A 21,382-nucleotide genomic window follows, 5' to 3' on the forward strand; every position below is an offset into this window, starting at 1 on the left:
CCATATATCTAGAAATAATTATGACTTTTAAGGGGAAAATATATTTAAAGAAATATGGAATATTTATTTTTTATTGAAATATATTAATATTTCACACACAACACTGTGTAAAGTTAAGGTATACAACATGTTGATTTCATACATTACATGATTACCACTGCAGCAATAACTGTAACTGTCACATACTGTTGTCTATAATCATTACAGTGAACATTAGATCTCTAGGACTTATTTACTAGTCATTGAAAGTCTGTACCCTTAAATAACATCTAATTGGACACTTATCTATAAGGGTAGATATGGAATTTATAGTCCCATATTTTCACAGATAATGCCAGGCTGGATGAAGCTCATATAGGAATCAAGATCGCATCCAGTCCCACTACTTCATGGCCAACAGATGAGAAAAAAATGGAAACAGGAACAAACTTTATTTCCTTCGGTGCCAAAACCACCTCAGACAATGACTGTAACCATGAAATTAAGACACTTGCTTCTTGGAAGAAAAGCTATGACAAACCTAGAAAGCATGTTAAAAAAGCAGACACATCACTTTGCCGACAAAGGTCCCTATTGTCAAAGCTATAGTTTTTCCAGGAGTCATGTACAGATGCGAGAGCTGGGCCATGAAGGCGGCTGAGCACCTAAGAATTGCTACTTTTGAACTGTGGTCCTGGAGAAGATTTGAGAGTCCCTTGGACAGCAAGGAGACCAAACCAGTTAATCCTAAAGGAAATCAACCCTGAATATTCATTGGAAGGACTGATGCTGAAGCTAAAGCTCTAATACTTTGGCCACCTGATGTGAAGGGCCAACTCAAAGACCATGATGCTGGGAAAGGCTTAAGGCAGGAGAAAAAGGGGACGACAGAGGACAAGATGGTTGGATGGCATCAGTGACTCAATGGACATGAGTTTGAGTAAACTCCAGGAGACAGCGAAGGACAGGGAAGCCCGGCATGCTGCAGTCCATGGGGTAGCAAAGAGTCAGATACGACTGAGTGACTGAATAACAATGATCACAGATCTTCTAAGAGAGTTCCAGAAAAACATCTATTTCTGCTTTATTGATTATGCCAAAGCCTTTGACTGTGTGGATCACAATAAACTGTAGAAAATTACGAAAGAGATGGGCATACCAGACCACCTGACCTGCCTCTTGAGAAACCTATATGCAGGTCAGGAAGCAACAATTAGAACTGGACATGGAACAACAGACTGGTTCAAATAGGAAAAGGAGTACGTCAAGGCTGTATATTGTCACCCTGCTTATTTAACTTATATGCAGAGTACATTATGAGAAATGCTGGGCGGGATGAAGCACAAGCTGGAATCAAGATTGCCGGGAGAAATATCAATAACCTCAGATATGCAGATGACACCACCCTTATGGCAGAAAGTGAAAAGGAGCTAAAAAGCTTCTTGATGAAAGTGAAAGAGGAGAGTGAAAAAGTTGGCTTAAAGCTCAACATTCAGAAAACTAAGATCATGGCATCTGGTCCCATCACTTCATGGGAAATAGATGGGGAAACAGTGGAAACAGTGTCAGACTTTATTTTTGGGGGCTCCAAAATCACTGCAGATGATGACTGCAGCCATGAAATTAAAAGACGCTTGCTCCTTGGAAGGAAAGTTATGACGAACCTAGATTGCATATTAAAAAGCAGAGATATTACTTTGCCAACAGAGGTCTGTCTAGTCAAGGCTATGGTTTTTCCTGTGGTCGTATGGACGTGAGAGTTGGACTGTGAAGAAAGCTGAGCACCAAAGAATTGATGCTTTTGAACTGTGGTGTTGGAGAAGACTCTTGAGAGTCCCTTGGACTGCAAGGAGATCCAACCACTCCATCCTAAAGGAGATCAGTCCTGGGTGTTCATTGGAAGGACTGATGCTGAGGCAGAAACTCCAATACTTTGGCCATCTCATGCGAAGAGTTGACTCATTGGAAAAGACTCTGATCCTGGGAGGAATTGGGGGCAGGGAGAGAAGGGGATGACAGAGGATGAGATGGCTGGATGGCATCACCAACTCGATACACATGAGTTTGGGTGAACTCCCTGAGTTGGTGATAGACAGGGAGGCCTGGCGTGCTGTGATTCATGGGGTCGCAAAGAGTCGGACACGACTGAGCAACCGAACTGAACTGATGTGTCATTATTAATAAATTAAATTCTATTGAAAAGGTAACAAGAAATATACTGCTGCTTTTTCCCCCCTTGATACTAGCAATTCAAAAAGATATATTTTGTCTACATTTTTAGAAGACTTGGGAAGCAATCCACTGAGTGCTTCTTCTCAAGCTTCTGAGCTCCCTTCTCCACCACCTAAAGAGAAGTCTGATCCAACCAATGTGCAGTTTGATCCTAATGGGATGACCTTACAGGTTTCACGTTAATAAAGTGTAAAGTGAAAGTGTTAGTCATTCAGTCGTGTCTGACTCTTTGCAACCCTACGTACTGTAGCTCACCAGGCTCCTCTGTCCATGGAATTCTGCAAGCAAGAATATTGGAGTGGGTAGCCATTCCCTTCTCCAGGGGATCTTCCCAACCCACGGATAGGACTTAGGCCTGCATGCATTGCAGGCAGATTCTTTATAGTCTGAGCCACCAGGGAAGCCCCAATTAGTGAGATCACTCTAACTTACCTAATAACAACAGTCTCGGTATTTGTCAGAGTAGCTTTGAGGATGCATTAAAGCATCAGTTTAAAATATCAAAGTTACGATCTCAGTCCTTAGCTTAAACCATGTTCTCATCCATTCACCAAACTGAAGGCAAAGAGCAGCTTACTGAATACAGGTAATAGCAAAACTCACTACTTTGGTATCTTAATCAAAACTAAGCTCTAATAATCGTTACATTCTAAATCAAAAGCAACTGGAAAACTATTTTGAAGTTTTTATTTTAAAAAAAATTACTATTGGACTTCCCTGGTGGTCCAGTGGTTGAGAATCTGCCTTGCAATGCAGGGGATACCGGTTCAATCCCAGGTCCCAAAGATCCCATATGCTACAAAGCTAGACCTATGCACCACCTGCTGAGCCCATGCTCCAGAGCCCACGAGCCACAGCTATTTCTCCCATGTGCTGCAACTACTGGAGCCCGTGTCCGTGACAGGAAAAGCCACCACAGCAAGAGGTCCGAGCACCACAGAAAGGAGTGGCCTCTGTTCACAACTGGAGAGGGCCCACGTGCAGCAATAGAGACCCACCATAATCAAAACATAAATTAAAAATAATCAAACAAATGACTGTGGACAAACCTACCGAAAAATATGCTAATCTCTGTGAAAGAACAAAAGAGACCCATTTAATTAAAATGTCTTACTTGAGTTCCAGCCTTCATTGGGTTTCCAAGGTCACAAACCACCTGGCGGGTTTGGTTTTCTGTCTTAAACGCACAGGAAAGTCTTGCTAAGGCCTTTGACAGATGAAGAAAGAGGATGGAAGGGAAAATAAATTAATCACTAAAAAAAAAAAAAAAGCAGAAGCCATACTAAAACTGTAAAGTTTCTAGACAATATCATACAGTTGGATGTTTGGGTTTCTTGTTTTACAAAGCAAACAGATCTATTTGAGTAATGAGGGATATGGGGGAAACAGAACTGTGTTCAGTCGCCACAAATACATGCAAAATTGTTTCTGAATGATCCCTAGAGGACTTAGAAACATAACCATATTATTTCTGACAAATTATTTGATGGCCAGGCTTAGACACTTTATCCATCTGACCTTGTGTCAGGCACTTAGCTAGCAATTTTTAAAACGTCATATCAATGCATTATGCAAAGTACTAGGCTTGAAAAGAATTATGTAAGACAGGCACTCTATTGTCTAGCAATTTAGCCTTAGGTAGAACAGCTAAGCTGTAGTATAATAAATAGGGTAGCTGCTCATTAATGTTAATGTGAACCATGAGCACATTTCGATTTTTAAAGAGGCAGCTTGCTTACTTCACTGTTACGGACAACACCGATGAAATCAGCCTGCAGTGGGATGGAAACGATGAGCTCGGCTTCATAGGCACCTTCTCCCTGATTCTGAGCTTTAACAATCAAGGTCAGAGGGTTGTCGTCCCCAATATAGATCTTCTTTTGATCACTACAAGTTAATATAAATCTAGTCAATGAAGAAAGACTGCGCAGCAAGAGCATGACTGTTCAAAGCACTGACACGTTCAACAGCGTCTCAGAATATTTTGAGACCACTGCACAGATCAACACTGAACTGGAAATAGCACACTGGGTGCAAACTCAATGTTTCTCCCAATAAAAGAAAATACCGATGCCTTTCTCATATCACTATCACTCAAATCTATTATGGAAATAATTTTATATCCCTTTGTACTTATTAATTTCCTGATTTTTTCTAAAAGTTGAACTAATCCCCTGGTCATGATACTTCCAATATTTGCTATAATTTATACATCATATAAAATGGTAATACGTCCTTTAGTTAAGAGACAATCTTTAAGAGAATACAATGCTACTTTGTGACACTACTCCATACTGATGAAAACAGATCTGTTAACCTAGGCAGCTGGTGAAACATACAGCCTATTTTTCTAAAGCTCAATATTCACTCCTTTACTGAAAATCATGTATTATCCTCCAACTTAACTAATTCTCATTGCTATTACTTTAATAGAAAAATGTGCTCTTTCATTTCAATTTCTTATTATACAGTCTATTATTTGGAGCAAAACTTACCTATCTACAGAAACCTCCAGTTTGGGTTTACAGACATTGTCTTCACCACAGTCAAGTAGAATATGAGCCTAGAAAAAAGTTTTTATTTTTTTCTACATGAATAAATACCAATACAGGTCACACACACAGTGTGTATTAACATATATATGGATGTATATGAATATACATGTATATATTTATATACACTCAACTTATATATATACCTGAATGCAAAAGGGATCATGGCTGCCTGTTTTTAAACAGGTCAGTGTTAGCTAGTAAGAATGAAAAGGAAGGAAAAGATTCATAGGCTATAATACAATTAGATGGAACCTTTTAGGTCTATCTTGAATTAAGCTGTTACCACTTTGGAATGAAGTGTAGAATAGAAAATAAAATTGAAATTAGAGTTCGGCTTTAATCTGCTACTGCTAAGTTGTGTGATCTTGGGCCAAAGAAGCTCCTTTACAGAATTTCTCATTACAGACTATGCCTCTGGAGCACAGAATAAGGACCTGTGGATACATAGCAGCAATTCAGACAGACAGACCAAACGGAACAGAAACTGGATGCGAGGAGTTCCGCGCTGGCATGGCCATCTGGAAAGAGGCAAAGAAAAAGGAACCAGAAGCATTAGGTCAGCAGATCCAAGACAGATACAATAAGCAAGACCTCAACACTTTCTCCCTCTAGATATAACAATATGACGTGTCAGCCGGAACATTGTGGAAAATCCAACAGAAAGACATAGTGGAGGAAGCAGAAGCTGGGCAGGATGTGAAATAAGAAACCTAAAAATTAATAAAAGAGGAAAGAAAAAAATGATTAAGCCATTATTGGTTTGTCTATTGTTAACATCCAAAGGGCTTCAGGTCCTAAGGCAAACAGAAAAGAAAAAGATTCAAAGGGGAAAAATAGTGACAGGCTTTCTTGAAAACAATAACAACAAAACTGTATGCTTTCAAGTTACAAGGATATATGGCTTCCCAGAATAAAATTATACGATAGAGATCTGAACTGACAATGTAATTGGGATGAAACCCAACAATACCTGTTAACTAATTCACTGACCTAGATGTAAACAGCTGCTATGTGCTTCAAGAAGTTGGGGAGAAAAGGTCAGGATTATTAGAAGAACTCTGATGTAACTATACACGTCATACCAAAGACAATCAACTACTAACTTAGCTTATGAACTAAGAGTGGATTTAATGATATGTGATATGGTGTGTATCAAAAGTCCCAGCTAGAATGATGAGTATCTGAAGTTTGAAATGAGAAGTATTATGAATATTAATAAACTACAATAAAGGGATTTTTGACTAACTACCACTCTACACTGAAGAAAAAGGATTAAGCTGGCATTGGTGCAACTACAGCATTAAAACACACTCTCAAGAAAGAATAGCTTCAGAAATGGAAAAAGAACACTATCTTTCATTCACAGAGAACTAAATCTCTACAGTTATATATTTAGTATCTTACACAGAGTAAGAACTTAATACACATTTGAATGAACAACCAGGAGGCGGGAGTGGGGCAGGCTGCTGCTGCTGCTAAGTCGCTTCAGTCATGTCTGACTCTCTGTGACCCCATAGACGGCAGCCCACCAGGCTCCCCCGTCCGAGATTCTCCAGGCAAGAACACTGGAGTGGGTTGCCGTTTCCTTCTCCAATGCATGAAAGTGAAAGTGAAGTCGCTCAGTCGTGTCCGACTCTTTGTGACCCCATGGACTGCAGCCTACTAGGCTCCTCCATCCATGGGATTTTCCAGGCAAGACTACTGGAGTGGGTTGCCACTGCCTTCTCCATGGGATCTTCCCAATCCAGGATCGAACCCAGGTCTCCTGCATTGCAAGCAGATTCTTTACCGACTGAGCTATGAGGGAAGCCCTAATCCAATATGACTGGTGCTTTATAAGGAGATTAGAACACAGACGCAGAGGGGAGATCACATAAAGACACAGGGAGAAAGTGACCACTACAAGCCAGCGGGAAAAGCTTCAGAGAAAACCAATACTGCCCACACTTTGATCTCCGACTTTAAGCCTCCAGAATTGTGAGAAAATAAATTTCTATTATTTCACCACCCATTCTGTGGCACTTTGTAATAGCAGTCCTAGCAAACTAATACAGATATATTATTAAAATTACAGTCACCAGTTTTCTATTTTTTTTAATGTTACTGATCAGTAAATTTAAATTACGAATGTGTCTCACATTTTATTTCTATTAGAAAGCAATACTTTAAAGAGTGTACAGTAAAAAAAAGTGAGTAATATGACCAGGGAAATAAAGCGCCATTTTAGAGACAAGTAAATAAGCATGTTAGGGTAGATAATTAACACAGAAATGAGAGTTCATAATAAAACTAAGAATACAGAAAGAAAGATGCCTAAGAGTAGACAATGTCCTTGTTGAAACACAAGTAGAACACAAAGGAAACAAAGATTCAAATAATGAAGAAGGGTAGGTGGAGGAAGGGAAGAAAGTCAAATATTAAAGTTATTATTTCCCTCAAATCAGTTTCCAAAGTTAGCCAATTTGATAAGCTGCCTTTAAATTATATTGGTATTGAAGAGATTGGTGATCCCAGTAAACTAATGTTAACACTAATAGTCTCCAAAAAATTCCAGAATTATAAACAGAAAATAATCATAACTCCTATATCAAAATGTATAATGTAAAAGTAACAATTAACTTTTTAAAAAACTGTAAAACTGAACAACAGACTATAAGAGGCTCATATGTTCATTATTAATCAAAGTAAGACTGTGCATCCCCTAAAAATATAAATTATAAAAAATGTGAACTAAGAACAATGTTTGTAAGTTCTATACTAATGGCTAGTGGAAAGCACCATCTATACTATTTACATGCAAAATAAATATAAGATAGTTATAAATTATAAAATTAAAACTGTAAAATATAGCTAACATATAAAATATATTCCTCATAAAATTGTGTTGCTGTATTTGATTTTATCAAAAGAATAATTTATATACTATATATGCATATGTGTGTATATACACTAGTTTTTAAAATATAAATCAAAGATAACATAAACTTGTTTAGCAAAATACTAAAATACTATGTATTACTTGGCATTTTGTTGTTTTCCTTGAATTACTTTGTTGTTTTATGTATTCAAAATGCGACCTGTCTTCCTCTGCGTATAAGTTGAGTGGCTTTGAATGTCTCTTCCCCTCTGACTTCTCTGACTAAAAATGCAACATTATAGAAGCAATCCTTGTACGGCTGAGTCCCTTTGCTGTGCACCTGAAACTATCTCAATATTGTTAATCTGCTATACTCCAATGTAGAAAAGATTAAAAATATAAAATAAAAGCAATCCTTTATGCTAATTAAAAAATGAATTACAGAACAGACTTTTTGACTCTGTGGGAGAGGGAGAGGGCAGGATGATTTGGGAGAATGGCATTGAAACATGTATAAGATCATATAAGAAACCAATCGCCAGTCTAGGTTCAATGCAGAATACAGGATGCTTGGGGTTGGTGCACTGGGATAACCCAGAGGGATGGTATGGGCAGGGAGGTGGGAGGAGGATTCAGGAGTGGGAACTTACGTACACCCGAGGCTGACTCATGTTGATGTATGGCAAAACCAATACAGTATAGTAAAGCAAAAAAAATAAAATAAAAAGATAAAATAATAAAATAATAAAGTACAGTACCTGTCGACTAACATTGGCAGGAGTAAATTGGTTAAGAATAGGTTGCAACCCTGTTGCATCAGCAGCTGTTCGATAATCCAACCAATACTCCATAAAAATAGTAATTGGAGTGAGTTTATCTCTAAATTCAGATTCATCCTAAAAATGGAAAAGCTTTGAATTAATTATGACATCAACCGAAGTAAGACATCGAGCTATCTATAGAAATCCGTAAGCACACAATACAAAGCCAGCTGTACTCATCCCTTGATCCAATTCTACCAAAACTCTCTGTAAAACTACACTTACATAAGATTAGGATATCCATAAAGAAGGCTATCATTATCCACTGAGAATCCTTAACTAACTTTGTTTTGCAATGTAATATTTGATTCACACAAAAATATATGAGACCTGTTAATAAAATGAGGACTCCAACACACACCCAATATAAATAATAACCAGGACATTACCTATATTGCTTAAGCTACCTACATGCTCTTTTCATCCCTTTGTCTTCCTTCCAGAGGTAATCATTCCATTAGCTTGCTCACAGTAGTTTTACTCTAGTGTATATGTCTCTACAACAGCACGTTCTTCAGATTGCTTTTCCTGTTTATTTTAAAATGAGATCATATGTATTCTTCTGTTATTTGCTTCAACACTTTTTCAGAAGATTCATTCGCATTATTGCATGTAGCAAGGTTAATTTTTATTGCTGAGTAACTGGAGTGGGTAGCCCTTCCCTTCTCAAAGGGATTTTCCCAACCCAGGGATCAAACCCAGATCTCCCACATTGCAGCAGGGTTCTTTACCAGCTGAGCCACAAGGGAAGCCCAAGAATACTGGAGTGGGGTGGCCCATCCCTTCCTCAGGGGATCTTCCCGACCCAGGAATTGAACCAGGGTCTCCTGCGTTGCAGGCAGATTCTTTACCAACTGAGCTATTAAGGAAGCCCATGTTGAGTAATATTTATAATAAATCCACAGTTTATCAATTCTTTTTTGGATTTCTTTGGGGTTTTGGTTTATTTTTGCTATTACAAAAAAAAAAAGTATCATTCTACACAGTGGAAAGGAGATTAGTCAGCTAAGATAATACCGTATTATCTTCCAAAATCTTTACAGCATTTACACTGCCATCAGCAACACATAAGAATTCTCATTAATTCACATCTGGACCAAGCAATAGGTACTGGTAGACTTTGAGTATAAAATGGTATTTCTTCATAGTTGAAGCTTGAGGTATTTGTCTTGTTTGCAAATATCATGAACAATTATCTAATCAAAAACCTGTCTTGCACTTCAAGTAAGATGGCCATGTTTTCAGTCTACTCATGTGTGAAGTTACACTATACTTTTAATGTTAACCCACTCTAGGATACATGCAAGTTGATCTGTTTTTTAATCTTCTTTATAAACAGCTTGGATTGAGTTTGCTTATATTTGGTTAGTAATTCTATATCTATGTCTTTGTGTAAGACTCATGAATTCTTCTTGTTTATACTATCCTTGGCCAGTCTAGGTATCAATTACACTAGCTTCAGAGAATAAACTGGAAATACATCTTGTTTTTCTTAAGAGCTTAATATTGGAATGTCTCATTCCTGACAGCTTAGACAATATTGCCTATAAAATTATTTAGGTCTTGTGATCTGTTTGTTGTAAAGACTTAAACTGCCAGTTCAATTTTCAGAATGGTTTATATAGTTAAGTGGATTGTTTGGGTTTTCTGTTTCTTCAAGTAACAATTGTGTTATGTTTTTCTAAGAATGTTTTTGTTTTCTTGGTACAAGGTTGTTCATAATATTCTATTATTTTAATTCCTCCATTATCTATGTGCCTGCGAGCGAAGTTGCTTCAGTCATGTCCGACTCTGCTACCCCATTTGCTACCTCTCCAGATTCCTCTGTTCATGGGATTTCCCAGGCAAGAATACCAGAGTGGGTAGCCATTCTCTTCTCCTGAGCATCTTCCCAACCCAGGGATTGAACCCGGGGTCTCCCACACTCTAGGCAGATTCTTTACTGCTGAGTCACCAGGAATGTCCTTTTTAAATTTTTAATTTTGTGGAGGTTTTTTGGGTTTATTTTCCCCTTCATTTTTTCCCTCAAGCTTTCATTTAAATTAAATAGCATTTAAGGCTACATATATTTACCTCTACATTATGCTTTTGGGATATCCTACATATTTTGATATTTTCATTATAATTCACTTCTAAGTAAATTTCTAGTATGATTTTTTTTTCTATAAGTTGCTTAAAATCACAATTCCTAATTCTCAATTTAAATTTGTTACTGATTTCTTAAAATTGCACTATAATCAAATAGAATATATTCTATGATTTCAATTTTCTCAAATTTGTTCAGACTTCCTATATGTATATTGGGAACTTTTATATTCTCTAAATGTTGGATGCCAAGTTCTATATAGAGTTTATTAATTATGTTGAGTCTTCTATATCTTTACTGATACCTTTATCTTTTAAATCAAATTTCACCCTTTATTTCTTTCAATATTTTATATACATTTATACTTTGTAACTGATAATTCTAAATCTCAAGTCTTTCCATGGGGTGGCAAAGCAGAGGACACAAATGGGCGACTTTGACTTCACTTTCCTAGGACTAAGATTTGTTTGCTGTGTCTTCTAATGGCTTACTTTCTGTTTCTTTAGTACTTTAGAAATAAATTCCTATTTGATTTGAACTTAACCTGTGCGACCTGTACTAGATTGTTCTGGTGAAAACTTGCACTTATTCTTGCAAGAGTCAGGGTCATCTTTGTTTTGGGGACACTTTAGCCCTGTGGGAAAATCTAGACCTAGAGGTTCAGGTCAGACCCCTAGCTTGCAGCAGGCCCCGGGTGAGTCTGAAACCCCAGACTGGTGTCTCCAAGTACTGCTCCCACTCTGCCCAGGTTCCATCCCTCCCCACCTAGCTACCCTGACTCACAGACTTGCTTACAACTCACAAGTCAGGTTTAGCCAATGGAGTTTTTAATTGATTAACTGGGTAGGGGTGGATTTCTTTTATGGTCTTGAGAGTCCAGTAATACGTATGTCATAATTTAATAAGGCCACGTGTGATATCCAGTCTGACAAGAGTCGATGTCCATTACTCAAGTCTGACTCTTTAAAAAGCCCAGTTTCCTCAACTGCATTTTTCTGTTTTCTTGTTTATTCACCACCAAAAACATTTTAAAGAAAGGAAAAATCATTCAGATGAAAAAATAATACATAGAAAGATAAGGAACATAAAAGTATGTCTTACCCGCAGATATGCGATCAGCTCCTCACACTGCATCTGTCCCCCCCTTGAGATGGTCATGTTCTTGGAGTGACCCGGGGACCTGTTATGGAGAAAGAGTGCTCGTCGAATTGCTCCTTTCTGCTTGAGTTTATCCAAAAGAAGCTCCACCTGGAAGTCTATACAAACCAAAGGATTTATAACCAACATAATCTTTATGGACACCTACCTGTCCTAAACATCTCAAGTTTTCATGTAAAGACAGATACACAGACATTTCTTAAGAAGTAAGTTGCTTCTAATTCATTCTTAAAAAGTCTATACGGTATAGTGAGACCACAACATATTAATTCTGAATAAATATTTAATAATTAATTAATCCAACCATTCCCAACTTAGTATCATCTAATAATTCAGACACTAGATAATGATAAACCAACTAGCAGACAGAAGGAAATTTTTTTTCTTTTAACTTAAGCTGAGAGGAGGAAGTTCAGAAATGAGATATGTGAGTAATTAAGACTTCCACCACTAATGCAGGTAGCAGCACTCCTGCTGATTGTGAGTAAGAAATGTTTACTAATCTGCACCCATACATTCACTACCATGATGAATGAATAGTTTAATTGCAACTCCTACTTCTAATGAAGCTCCCATATCAAACTATCAGGTAAATATGTCTCTCGTGAAGCAAATGCCTAAACAAAACTGACTAGGTCAGGAATCGTCTTAAAAAGAATGTGCAGCCAAGAATCAAGCACAGTTGCTAGATTACTAGCTTTTAAGATTCAGTTCTTCTTAAATAGTTTCTTCAAAGGAGATAAGAATGCAGATCTTTAAAACCACAAGTCTCCTTTCAAGTTCCCCTAAATGCTGAACTTCATAACAAATCTGAGTGAAAACCCAGGATTATTTTGCTTCCAGTTCTGTTCCAACCACTCTTTGAGAGACAGCAAGCGCCTGCCTCTAGCCTCTTGAAACTGCCATTTCCTCTGCAAAATTCTTGTCCAGGTATCCCTTAGCTCCTTCATTTCCTTCAGGTCTTAACTGAAAAATTACCTTCCTTGCTACCGTGTGAACTTCAGACACAAACACAGCTCCCAACAGACTCAGTCCTCTAGTAAGAGCTTCACTGTTATTTCTTAGCATTTACACCGACAAATCTCCACAACAGTTACTAAATTCTCCTACCTTGCTTTCAGAATCACATAAACAATCTTTTGGAAAAAAGGAGTGAAGTTAGTGTTTTCTCTGTGGGTTAAATTTAGTGGTCAAAACTTTTTCTCCTTCTCTCTTTCTAAATCACCTCTACTCCTAAAATTACCAGGGTTTCTCCAACACATAAGATATAAACTTCTCAGTAGGTAACTGACTTTATAAACAATGATATTAATTTTTCCTGAAGTTCAGTTGTCTCACATGGGTAACTTTAACTTTCTCAAGGCCTTATCACTAATTTTTCAGAATGCCAATAAGTAAATGCATTATCTCTGAACTGGCTTAACAGCTGCCAAACAAAATAATTACGTTGTACTTTTAAATGTCTTTAACATAAACATTCAAATAAAAAAACAATAACAACTATCTGAATAGTTATTCAAATATCCTAAAACGTTTATTAAGTGCTGCATATGCAGCACCATTATGTATAATTTCTCCATAGAATACTTACCAAGCTTCGTAGGAAGTGCTCCTTTGCCATCTGCCTTTAAGCAAAACCTGACATTAAAACTGTAAAAAAATAAAAAATACATACAAATCCCATAATCGTTTAAATATTTTTTAATATAACCTAAATCTCACATTTCTTCTTTTTTAAATCTTACATTTCTAATGCTTGGTTTATATTATGAAGCCTTGTATTTTTCTTTATATCAATATTATTTTTATATATGAAACTAAACAGAATATTCTAACTCATTCTTAAGTAATTTAGGCACTCATGATACTTTAATGAGACAAAAAAGAAAAACAAATTTGTAACCGAATTTTTCAAGTTTATGGAATCTCTTTGATAAATCTAAATGAAGAAAATGACAGTCCAGATTTAAAATAAATATCTCACTTATTTAAAAGCCCCGCAAAGCTCCCTTTAATCAGTGAGCTCCTCTAGAACAGCATTTTTCACAGCTTATTACTAGGTCATGACATCAGTTTACTGGGTTGTGGCCAGCATCTTTAAAAAAACCAAATATATGTGTAAAATTGACGTAAGTTTCAAGGGTAAGATTTCATGAAACTTAAGTTTTAAAAATGTATGTTTACTGGATTATGATGTAAAATGTATTTCATCCTATAATCAAAAACACATGAAAGCTACTGCTCTAGTTAACATATTCAAAGCCTTCACATTGTTACCAGAATAAGCAAAAACCTTGAAAATGTCACTGCCAATCAATGAAAATGAAGACCAAATATTACTGAACTTTTAATGCACTCTGATGAAAGAAATAAAATTTTTATTGTCTACATGTTTGTTTAATATATATATTATAAACAAAATTTTGAAAAATGATTTTAATAACAACAATAAATTCTTCAAAAACAAAATCAGGAAAAATATCTTTCCATTAGATCATTTGAAGTAAAATCTTCCCAGCTTCCAATCATTCTACCCTTCATATATAAGTTCTCTTTGATTTTTCTGTGTAAGTAAGAAACATGAGCATTGTTTCCCCAAAGTTTGGTACTTACAGTCAGTTTATATGGATCAGGACTTTTCATTATTAGTTTTATATTTATGTTGACATGTATGAGTAAGACTGGTTTCTCCATTTTATTTTAATATGTTTTAAAGTAAAACATGAGTCAGTTTAAAGGAAAAAAATCTTAAGAAAATTATAAATACAAATAGAATAAAAAATAGCAAAAAAAAATCATACAATATAGTGAAAAGTAATAAAAAATGGAAACTTGAGAAATAGAGAAAAATTTCAGACATTAAGCTTACCAAAAAAGTTACATTTTTCTTCAGAAATTAGTAAAAGAACAAACAGAAGACCAATACCTTCAAGCAAAATAATTATTTTCATACAATTAGTCACAGATACTAAATCTGAAAAACATCATTAGCTTTTAAAAATCAAAATCAAAATGTTCACTGGCTTTTTCACTTTTGATATATTCATTTTTCAAAAATTAGTTTTATACTAGTTCATAGAATATTTCTAGAGGCTTATATGTACACTCTTTAGAACAATATTTGTAAATTCAATCTATGACAAGAAAATAGAGTATATCCATAGAAACTGTTTTAGTAATATTTCAGCCCACTCCCCCATTTTCAATTATTTTTATAATGATTGAACTAATAATTATAACTATTATTAAACAAAAACCCTTACCAGGAAACTTTAAGATCTGTACCAGGCAGAGGGCAGGTTTTATTTTCTTGATTTAAAATGCTAGGGTACACTTCAAGGCCAGCATTTACAGTGATAACTGGTCTGGCCCTGGTTTTCAAAAAAAAAGAAGAAAAAAGTTATTTACAATGTTACACTGATCTAAGTACTTTAGGTTCACATTCATGGTGTATACAGTGCAATGTTCACTAAAGCAGTGTTTGTAACAGAAAAAAGAACAGAAACAATCAAACTTAGAAAGACCAAATATTCCCGGACTGTCTTGATTTTATCAGTGAAAGTTCCATGACCTGGTAAAGCCCCCTCAATTCCAAGCAAAGCAGGACCACTGGTCACAACCTGTCTAAACACAGCCCATTAAAGCAGGATGGTTATACAAGTTAGGGGATAGCTACCTAATGCAGTTGCAATACAAGAGGGAGATGAGTGCTGTAAAGCCATCTGCACTAATATGGGATGATATTAGCCAGGAGAGAATTTTAGTATGATAGGAAAAAAAAAAAAACATGTGAAAGGATGCATGCACACATACACACCCACAATTTTGTAATGCACAGAATGGTTCTGGTAGGATATACTAATGAAGTAGTAACTGGTGTGAGAGGAAGTATGTATTTTTTATTGTATGCCCTTTTTATATTGCTTGACATTTTACCACATGCCTGTATTATTGCTATTACTATAATAGCAATTTTTAAAACTAAACAATAAATTAAAATAAATATAGTGTTCCAAAGTTCAGATGTACATGTTTATGCTCTGTAAAAATATACAGCAGGCTCAGGTCAGTGTGCTTTTCTAATCGTGACAAATCCTAGAATCTGTATGGTCCCAAGCTGCTCTGAGAGGCACAATCAAGTTGACCTACACTATGCAAGAGCGTTAGTTTTCCTGCCATGTATAAGCACAGTCCATAGAAGTGTAAACATCTTAATCTACTTGTGATGCCACATGATACCGTAAGGCATGGGGAACTGATGAAACACAGAGAATTATTGGAAATACGTATGAAGCTGGGAACTAGAGATATGTAGATTTACACACATTACTCTGATAAAAACGTTTATTTTGGGAGTCATTACATCCTTCCCCGGTGGTCTCAGAATACTGTGGCACAAATACCAAGTTAATTTCTTGTCCCTTAGAGGAAAATGTAACTTTTATACTTTTAAATGTAACTCGTATACTTTTAAATTCATAAAATCGAAAACACAGGAGAACATCTTTGAACAAATTTAAAGAACAAAGATGGAACATTCTTAATGCTTTTCTAATAAAAAAAATCTACTGCTTTCTCTATTCTGGGGATCTCCTTGTATCACTACTCCTTGCCTGAAGTGAATCTTGAATAGAAAGAACAAATTTTATCATTACTTCAAGAAAATTAAAATGAAATTTAAGCACTGGTACTTAACTATAAAACTTTCATGTAATTCATAACACTCCTGTATTAACAGATATGGAAAGTCTTACCTGTATAATACAGCTCTATCTACACCAAAAGCTCCTACAATTAAGTCTTAAAAGAGAATAGAAAAACTATGTTAATAGTAATAGGTTTTTAAAATTCAAATACCATTCTATAAAGCTCTCCATGTACATAATAAGGATTAGATTTAGACATAGACACAAAGTTCTTCTTCATCAGTGATTTTAAGACAACATCTAAAAGGCTAAAATTTATATGAAAACTTTACACTATTATCAATGACAAACACTTTCATAACACTAATTTTTTCATCCATCCAGGTAGATAAGAATCTTCTGAATGAATACTGAGTAAAAATCAGCACCAATGAAGAAGGCTATACCACCCAAACACACATTCCCAAAGGTAAAAGCTTTATAGATGCCTGTGGATTTTTTTTATTTAGTTTTCTAAAATTTATTTATTTTTAATTGAAGGGTAACTATAATACTGTGTTGGTTTTGCCATGTATCAACATGAATCAGCCATAGGGATACAGTTGCCTGTGGACCTTTAAATTTCTCTTTTTCTGAAACAAAAAAATTTTTGAATTTTGTGCTTTGAAACCAAAAAAACGTTTTTTCTGTTTTTGAAACAAAACCAAAATACAAACACAGTTGACTCTTGAACAACATGGGTTTGAACTGTGCAGATCTACTTATACATGGATTTTTTTTTTCCCACGGAAAGTACTACAGCACTACACAACCTGAGGTTGGTTCACAACCAGAACTGTTGATAAAGAGGTCAAGTGTAATTAGTTATAGATGAACTTTTGAGTGTGCAGAGGGTCAGCACTCTTAATATACTGTCCAAGGATCAACTGTACCTAGAATCCTTAGAATGACAGCAGATAGCATCCAAATCAACAAGAACAGAATGCATTAGTCTTCACATGTAGCTGGTACCACTGGTTCAATCAGGAAAAATGAAATCAGAACTCTATCTCATATTATATGCGTGCATTTGCGCTAAGTCACTTCAGTTGTGTCTGACTTTGTGATCCCATGGACTGTAGCCCAATAGGCTTACCCAGGCTTAATTTGACAAAGCTCTTTCTAAGCAGAAAATTACATGAGAAACCATACAGACAGGTACAATGGATCACAAAAGAATTAGGAACTTTTTTATGCCCTCAAAGAAAACATGACAGGGAACAGGGCTGTCTGTGCTTTGTATCCCCTCAGTGATGACCACCTGCCTTGAACAATGGCAGGGCTTGAACAGCAGCTGAAATACTGAATTAAACTGACTTCTAACATAAAATCAATAGAGCAGTAATTAATATTAGGTTGGTGTAAAAGTAATTAATATTAGGGTGGTGCCATTTGATATTGGAATACATCCTTAAATAAATGGAGTTATGTTATACATCATTTCAATGTGCATTTCTCGCTTTACGTTCTTTTTGCTAATGACTTGATACTTGCTGTGTATTTTATATTTATTTTAGACTATGGAAATCATGTTAGACAAAAAGCAAAATTGAGTGACTTTCTTATTCAAGTTCAAAGTAGGTCACAGACAGCAGCAGAGACAATTCACAACATCAACAAAGCATTTGGCCAAGGAACTGTTGATGAACATACAGGCCGTTGGTAATTCAAGAAGTTTTGAAAATGAGATGAGAGCCTTAAAGATGAGGAGGGTAGTGGCCGGCCATCAGAAGTTGACAACCACCAACTGAAAGGATCATCAAAGTGGATCCTCTTACAACCACACAAGAAGTTGAAGAACTCAACGCTGACCATTCTATACTTGTCTGGCATTTGAAGCAAACTGGAAAGGTGAAAAAGCTAGCTAAGTACGTGCCTCATGAGCTGACCAAAAATCAAAATAATAGTCCTTTTGAAGCATCATCTTCTCTTATTCTATGCAACAACAATGAACCATTGCTCAATCATACTGTGACCTGTGATAGAAAGTGGATTTTATACAAAACTGGTGATGACCAGCTGCGTGGTTAGACTAAGAAGAAACGTCAAATCACTTTCCAAAGCCAAATTTGCACCAAAAGAGATTACGGTCACTATTTGGTGGTCTGCTGCTGGTCTGATCCACTATAGCTTTCTAAATCCCAGTGAAACCATTATATCTGAGAAGTATGCTCAGCAAATCAATGAGATGTATGGAGAACTACATCACTTGCAGCAGGCATTGCTCAACAGAAAGGGCCCCATTCTTCTTCACAACAACCCGACTGTATGTTGCACAATCAACGCTTCTAAAGTTGAACAAATTGGGCTACAAGTTTTCCCTCATCTTCCACATTCACCTGAGCAACTGACTACCACTTCTTCAAGCATCTTGACTACTTAATGCAGCGAAATGCTTCCACAACCAGCAGGAGGCAGAAAATGCTTTCTGAGAGCTTCATCAAATCCTGAAGCACAGATTTTTACACTACAGGATTAAACAAACTTATTTCTCACTGGCAAAAATGTGTTTATTGTAATGGTTCCAATTTTGATTAACAAAGATGTGTTTGAGCCTAGTTATAATGATTTAAAGTCCACGGTTTGAAACTGCAATTACATTTGCACCAACACACTACTACTGGCTGTTAGGACTGAAAAATCTAAGATGCACTATTTATTTCTAGGAAGCACCTGGATATCCATTCTTGTCTATATCCGTGGCTCCTTTCATGGAATAGCCGAAGCTTGGTGGCATGCTCCGAGCTGCCCACTTCCCTTCAAGGATCTGAGACGGTACTGCATTCAAGCCTGTGGGTCTTCCATTGAAAATATAAACAATTCCTTTTTTATCTTCACCCCCATATGGAGCAGCAATTGCAATATCTGAGGGGGAAAAGGAAGACAGGGAGAGTTAAGGAGGCGGGAAAGGGGTGTGGGGAAGGTGAAGAGGAAATGAGAGTGGGAGGGAGGCGGAAACAGATGGAGAAAATAAGTCATAGTACTCATCATTATTTCTGTGGAGAAGATCCTAACATCTTTAGAATCCATGTATTAATACCATGATAAATATCAAACTTCAGTAGGGTACTCTTAACTCAAAAACAAAAACCAAATTCAAGGAGATTCAAGCAAACAGTATGGAAATAACATTAACTTGGAGCCATATATTCTGGGTCTGATCTTGGACAAATCATTTAACCTTTCTTGACCTCAAATGACTCATCCTTAAAACAGAGAGGAGGGGACATGTCCAAATATTCATCTAAGGTTCATTCTAGCTCTCAAAATTCTTGTTAATTTAATTGGGCATGGTTTGGAGGTTGCTTTTCGTTTTGTTTTTTTTTGAGAAGTCAATCTGGTTCAGAGACATGAACGCTATGATTTCATCTCTATCTTAATCAATTTATACTGAAATTTTTTTAAAGTTTGAAATTCTTAAATAGAACAACAACAAAAAAAAACAACCAAATGGTCACTATAACCTTTCTTAACTCCAGAATATATTATGAATACTATGTCCACTTCCCTCTATCTTTGCTGGCCCCACGCTGGACAAGCCATTCTCATCCTTTGCCTGGACCCCTAAAGGAGTCTAAGTGCCTCCCACTTCTACTCTTGTCCCTATAATCCATTCTCCTCAAGACTGCCAAATGTTAATATCATGTCACCTTCCTTCTTAAAAATCCTTCAATTGTTTCCCAAAGTATTCAAATGCCACCTAGTTTGTCCATTCATCACCCCACCTCTAACCCGACCCCAAATCTTCCTACCAATCCTGGCCTTTTCTGTTTCTTAAACTCACCAGGTTAGCCCCCATCTCTGGATTTATACTTGCTGTGCCCTCTGCTTTATAGGCTCTTGCTCCAGAGCTTTTCTGACTGTCCAAACTGTCAGAGCGTTCTTCCCTAGCCCTTCTGTGGAGTAATACCCTCTCCTTCCCCTATCTAGGAACTTTCTATCAAATCACCTTGCCTTTCGTTTGTCTAAACCCACAGCCTTTCTCACTGCCTGAATTTCCCCTTTATGTGTTTACTCTATTGCTCCTCTACAAAACATAAATTTTCTAAGAACAAAGATGTGTTCATCTTGCTTATAACAGCCCTTAAATACTAGCCATTTCAAACTGCCTCAATTTTCCTAATATACCTAAAGTGGTTTCACCCCCCTCAATGTAACCTCCCGAGACATCAAAGACACCTCGTCACTCATTTTTTAAGATGGTTATACCCAGGAATATCTCAAACACTGTGATGACTACTTTCTAGGGTTTACTTGTTCACATTAAACTTGCTCCTATTGATGCTAAATTCCTTAAGGACATGGATGGGCTCTAATTCATCCTCTCATTTTTAGCACTTACAACAGTGCTTAGCCTGCAGTAAGCACCAACTAAGAATTTGTTATCCTTAAATAAAAAGTAGTTTTTAAATTAAGTAAAATTCTTCTTAATCCTTCTTTAAGTTTTAAAAGATAAATATAACTTCTAAATTGACATATGCACTAAGGAAGTTTTATTAAAATACAATTTTCCAACAGAATATGAGAGATGGTTTTAAAAAAATTCTCCTTACCTTTCCTAAACCTTTGTTATTTTATATATTCTAATCACATCTTCTCTTAGCTGGTATCTGTCTAGTCTGGAGAGCCCTCCTTTTTCATGCAATCAATCTACTCCTCTGATCATTCTAGTTTCTTTTTCTGTGCCTTTCCCTCTCTGCCTTTCTGGGGAAGTATTGACAAAAACTCCACGTAATTGTGGAACATAATTTTACTATTTTGTTTTCAGTATCCCTCTTGATCATACCTAGGGTTTTCCCAGTGGGTGTTAAGTGGAAAGGGAGGAAAATAGGAGCAAAGACATAAAAAAGAGTCAATATCATCAGGTCTGAATAAGGGAAAGATCTAGCTTATAACTAATACACACATACACATACAGACTATATGGGACAATAAGACCTCAAGAGATACTTTGGGAGCAAAAAAAAGAAAAAATACTCAATGGTATCTAGCTCTAAAAGTAAAATCTC

At 36.3% G+C, this 21,382-nt stretch overlaps 1 protein-coding gene across 3 annotated transcripts in view; it reads right to left on the bottom strand.

The window, feature by feature from the left end:
- ITGAV (integrin subunit alpha V) overlaps positions 1–21,382 on the bottom strand; it is a 106,073-nt gene that overhangs the window by 16,311 nt on the left and 68,380 nt on the right. For all 3 annotated transcript variants that reach the window (XM_068968096.1, XM_068968097.1, XM_068968095.1), the window contains 9 exons: positions 19,047–19,238; positions 16,443–16,488; positions 14,952–15,059; positions 13,280–13,338; positions 11,632–11,786; positions 8,382–8,519; positions 4,707–4,774; positions 3,951–4,098; positions 3,326–3,418 (listed from right to left, as the gene is read on the bottom strand). In XM_068968096.1, coding sequence (XP_068824197.1) covers positions 3,326–3,418; positions 3,951–4,098; positions 4,707–4,774; positions 8,382–8,519; positions 11,632–11,786; positions 13,280–13,338; positions 14,952–15,059; positions 16,443–16,488; positions 19,047–19,238 — 1,007 coding nt within the window. The remainder of the gene's footprint in view (positions 1–3,325; positions 3,419–3,950; positions 4,099–4,706; positions 4,775–8,381; positions 8,520–11,631; positions 11,787–13,279; positions 13,339–14,951; positions 15,060–16,442; positions 16,489–19,046; positions 19,239–21,382) is intronic.

Source organism: Capricornis sumatraensis, chromosome 3 (genome assembly GCF_032405125.1).
Source record: "Capricornis sumatraensis isolate serow.1 chromosome 3, serow.2, whole genome shotgun sequence".
Taxonomy (NCBI): Eukaryota; Metazoa; Chordata; class Mammalia; order Artiodactyla; family Bovidae; genus Capricornis; species Capricornis sumatraensis.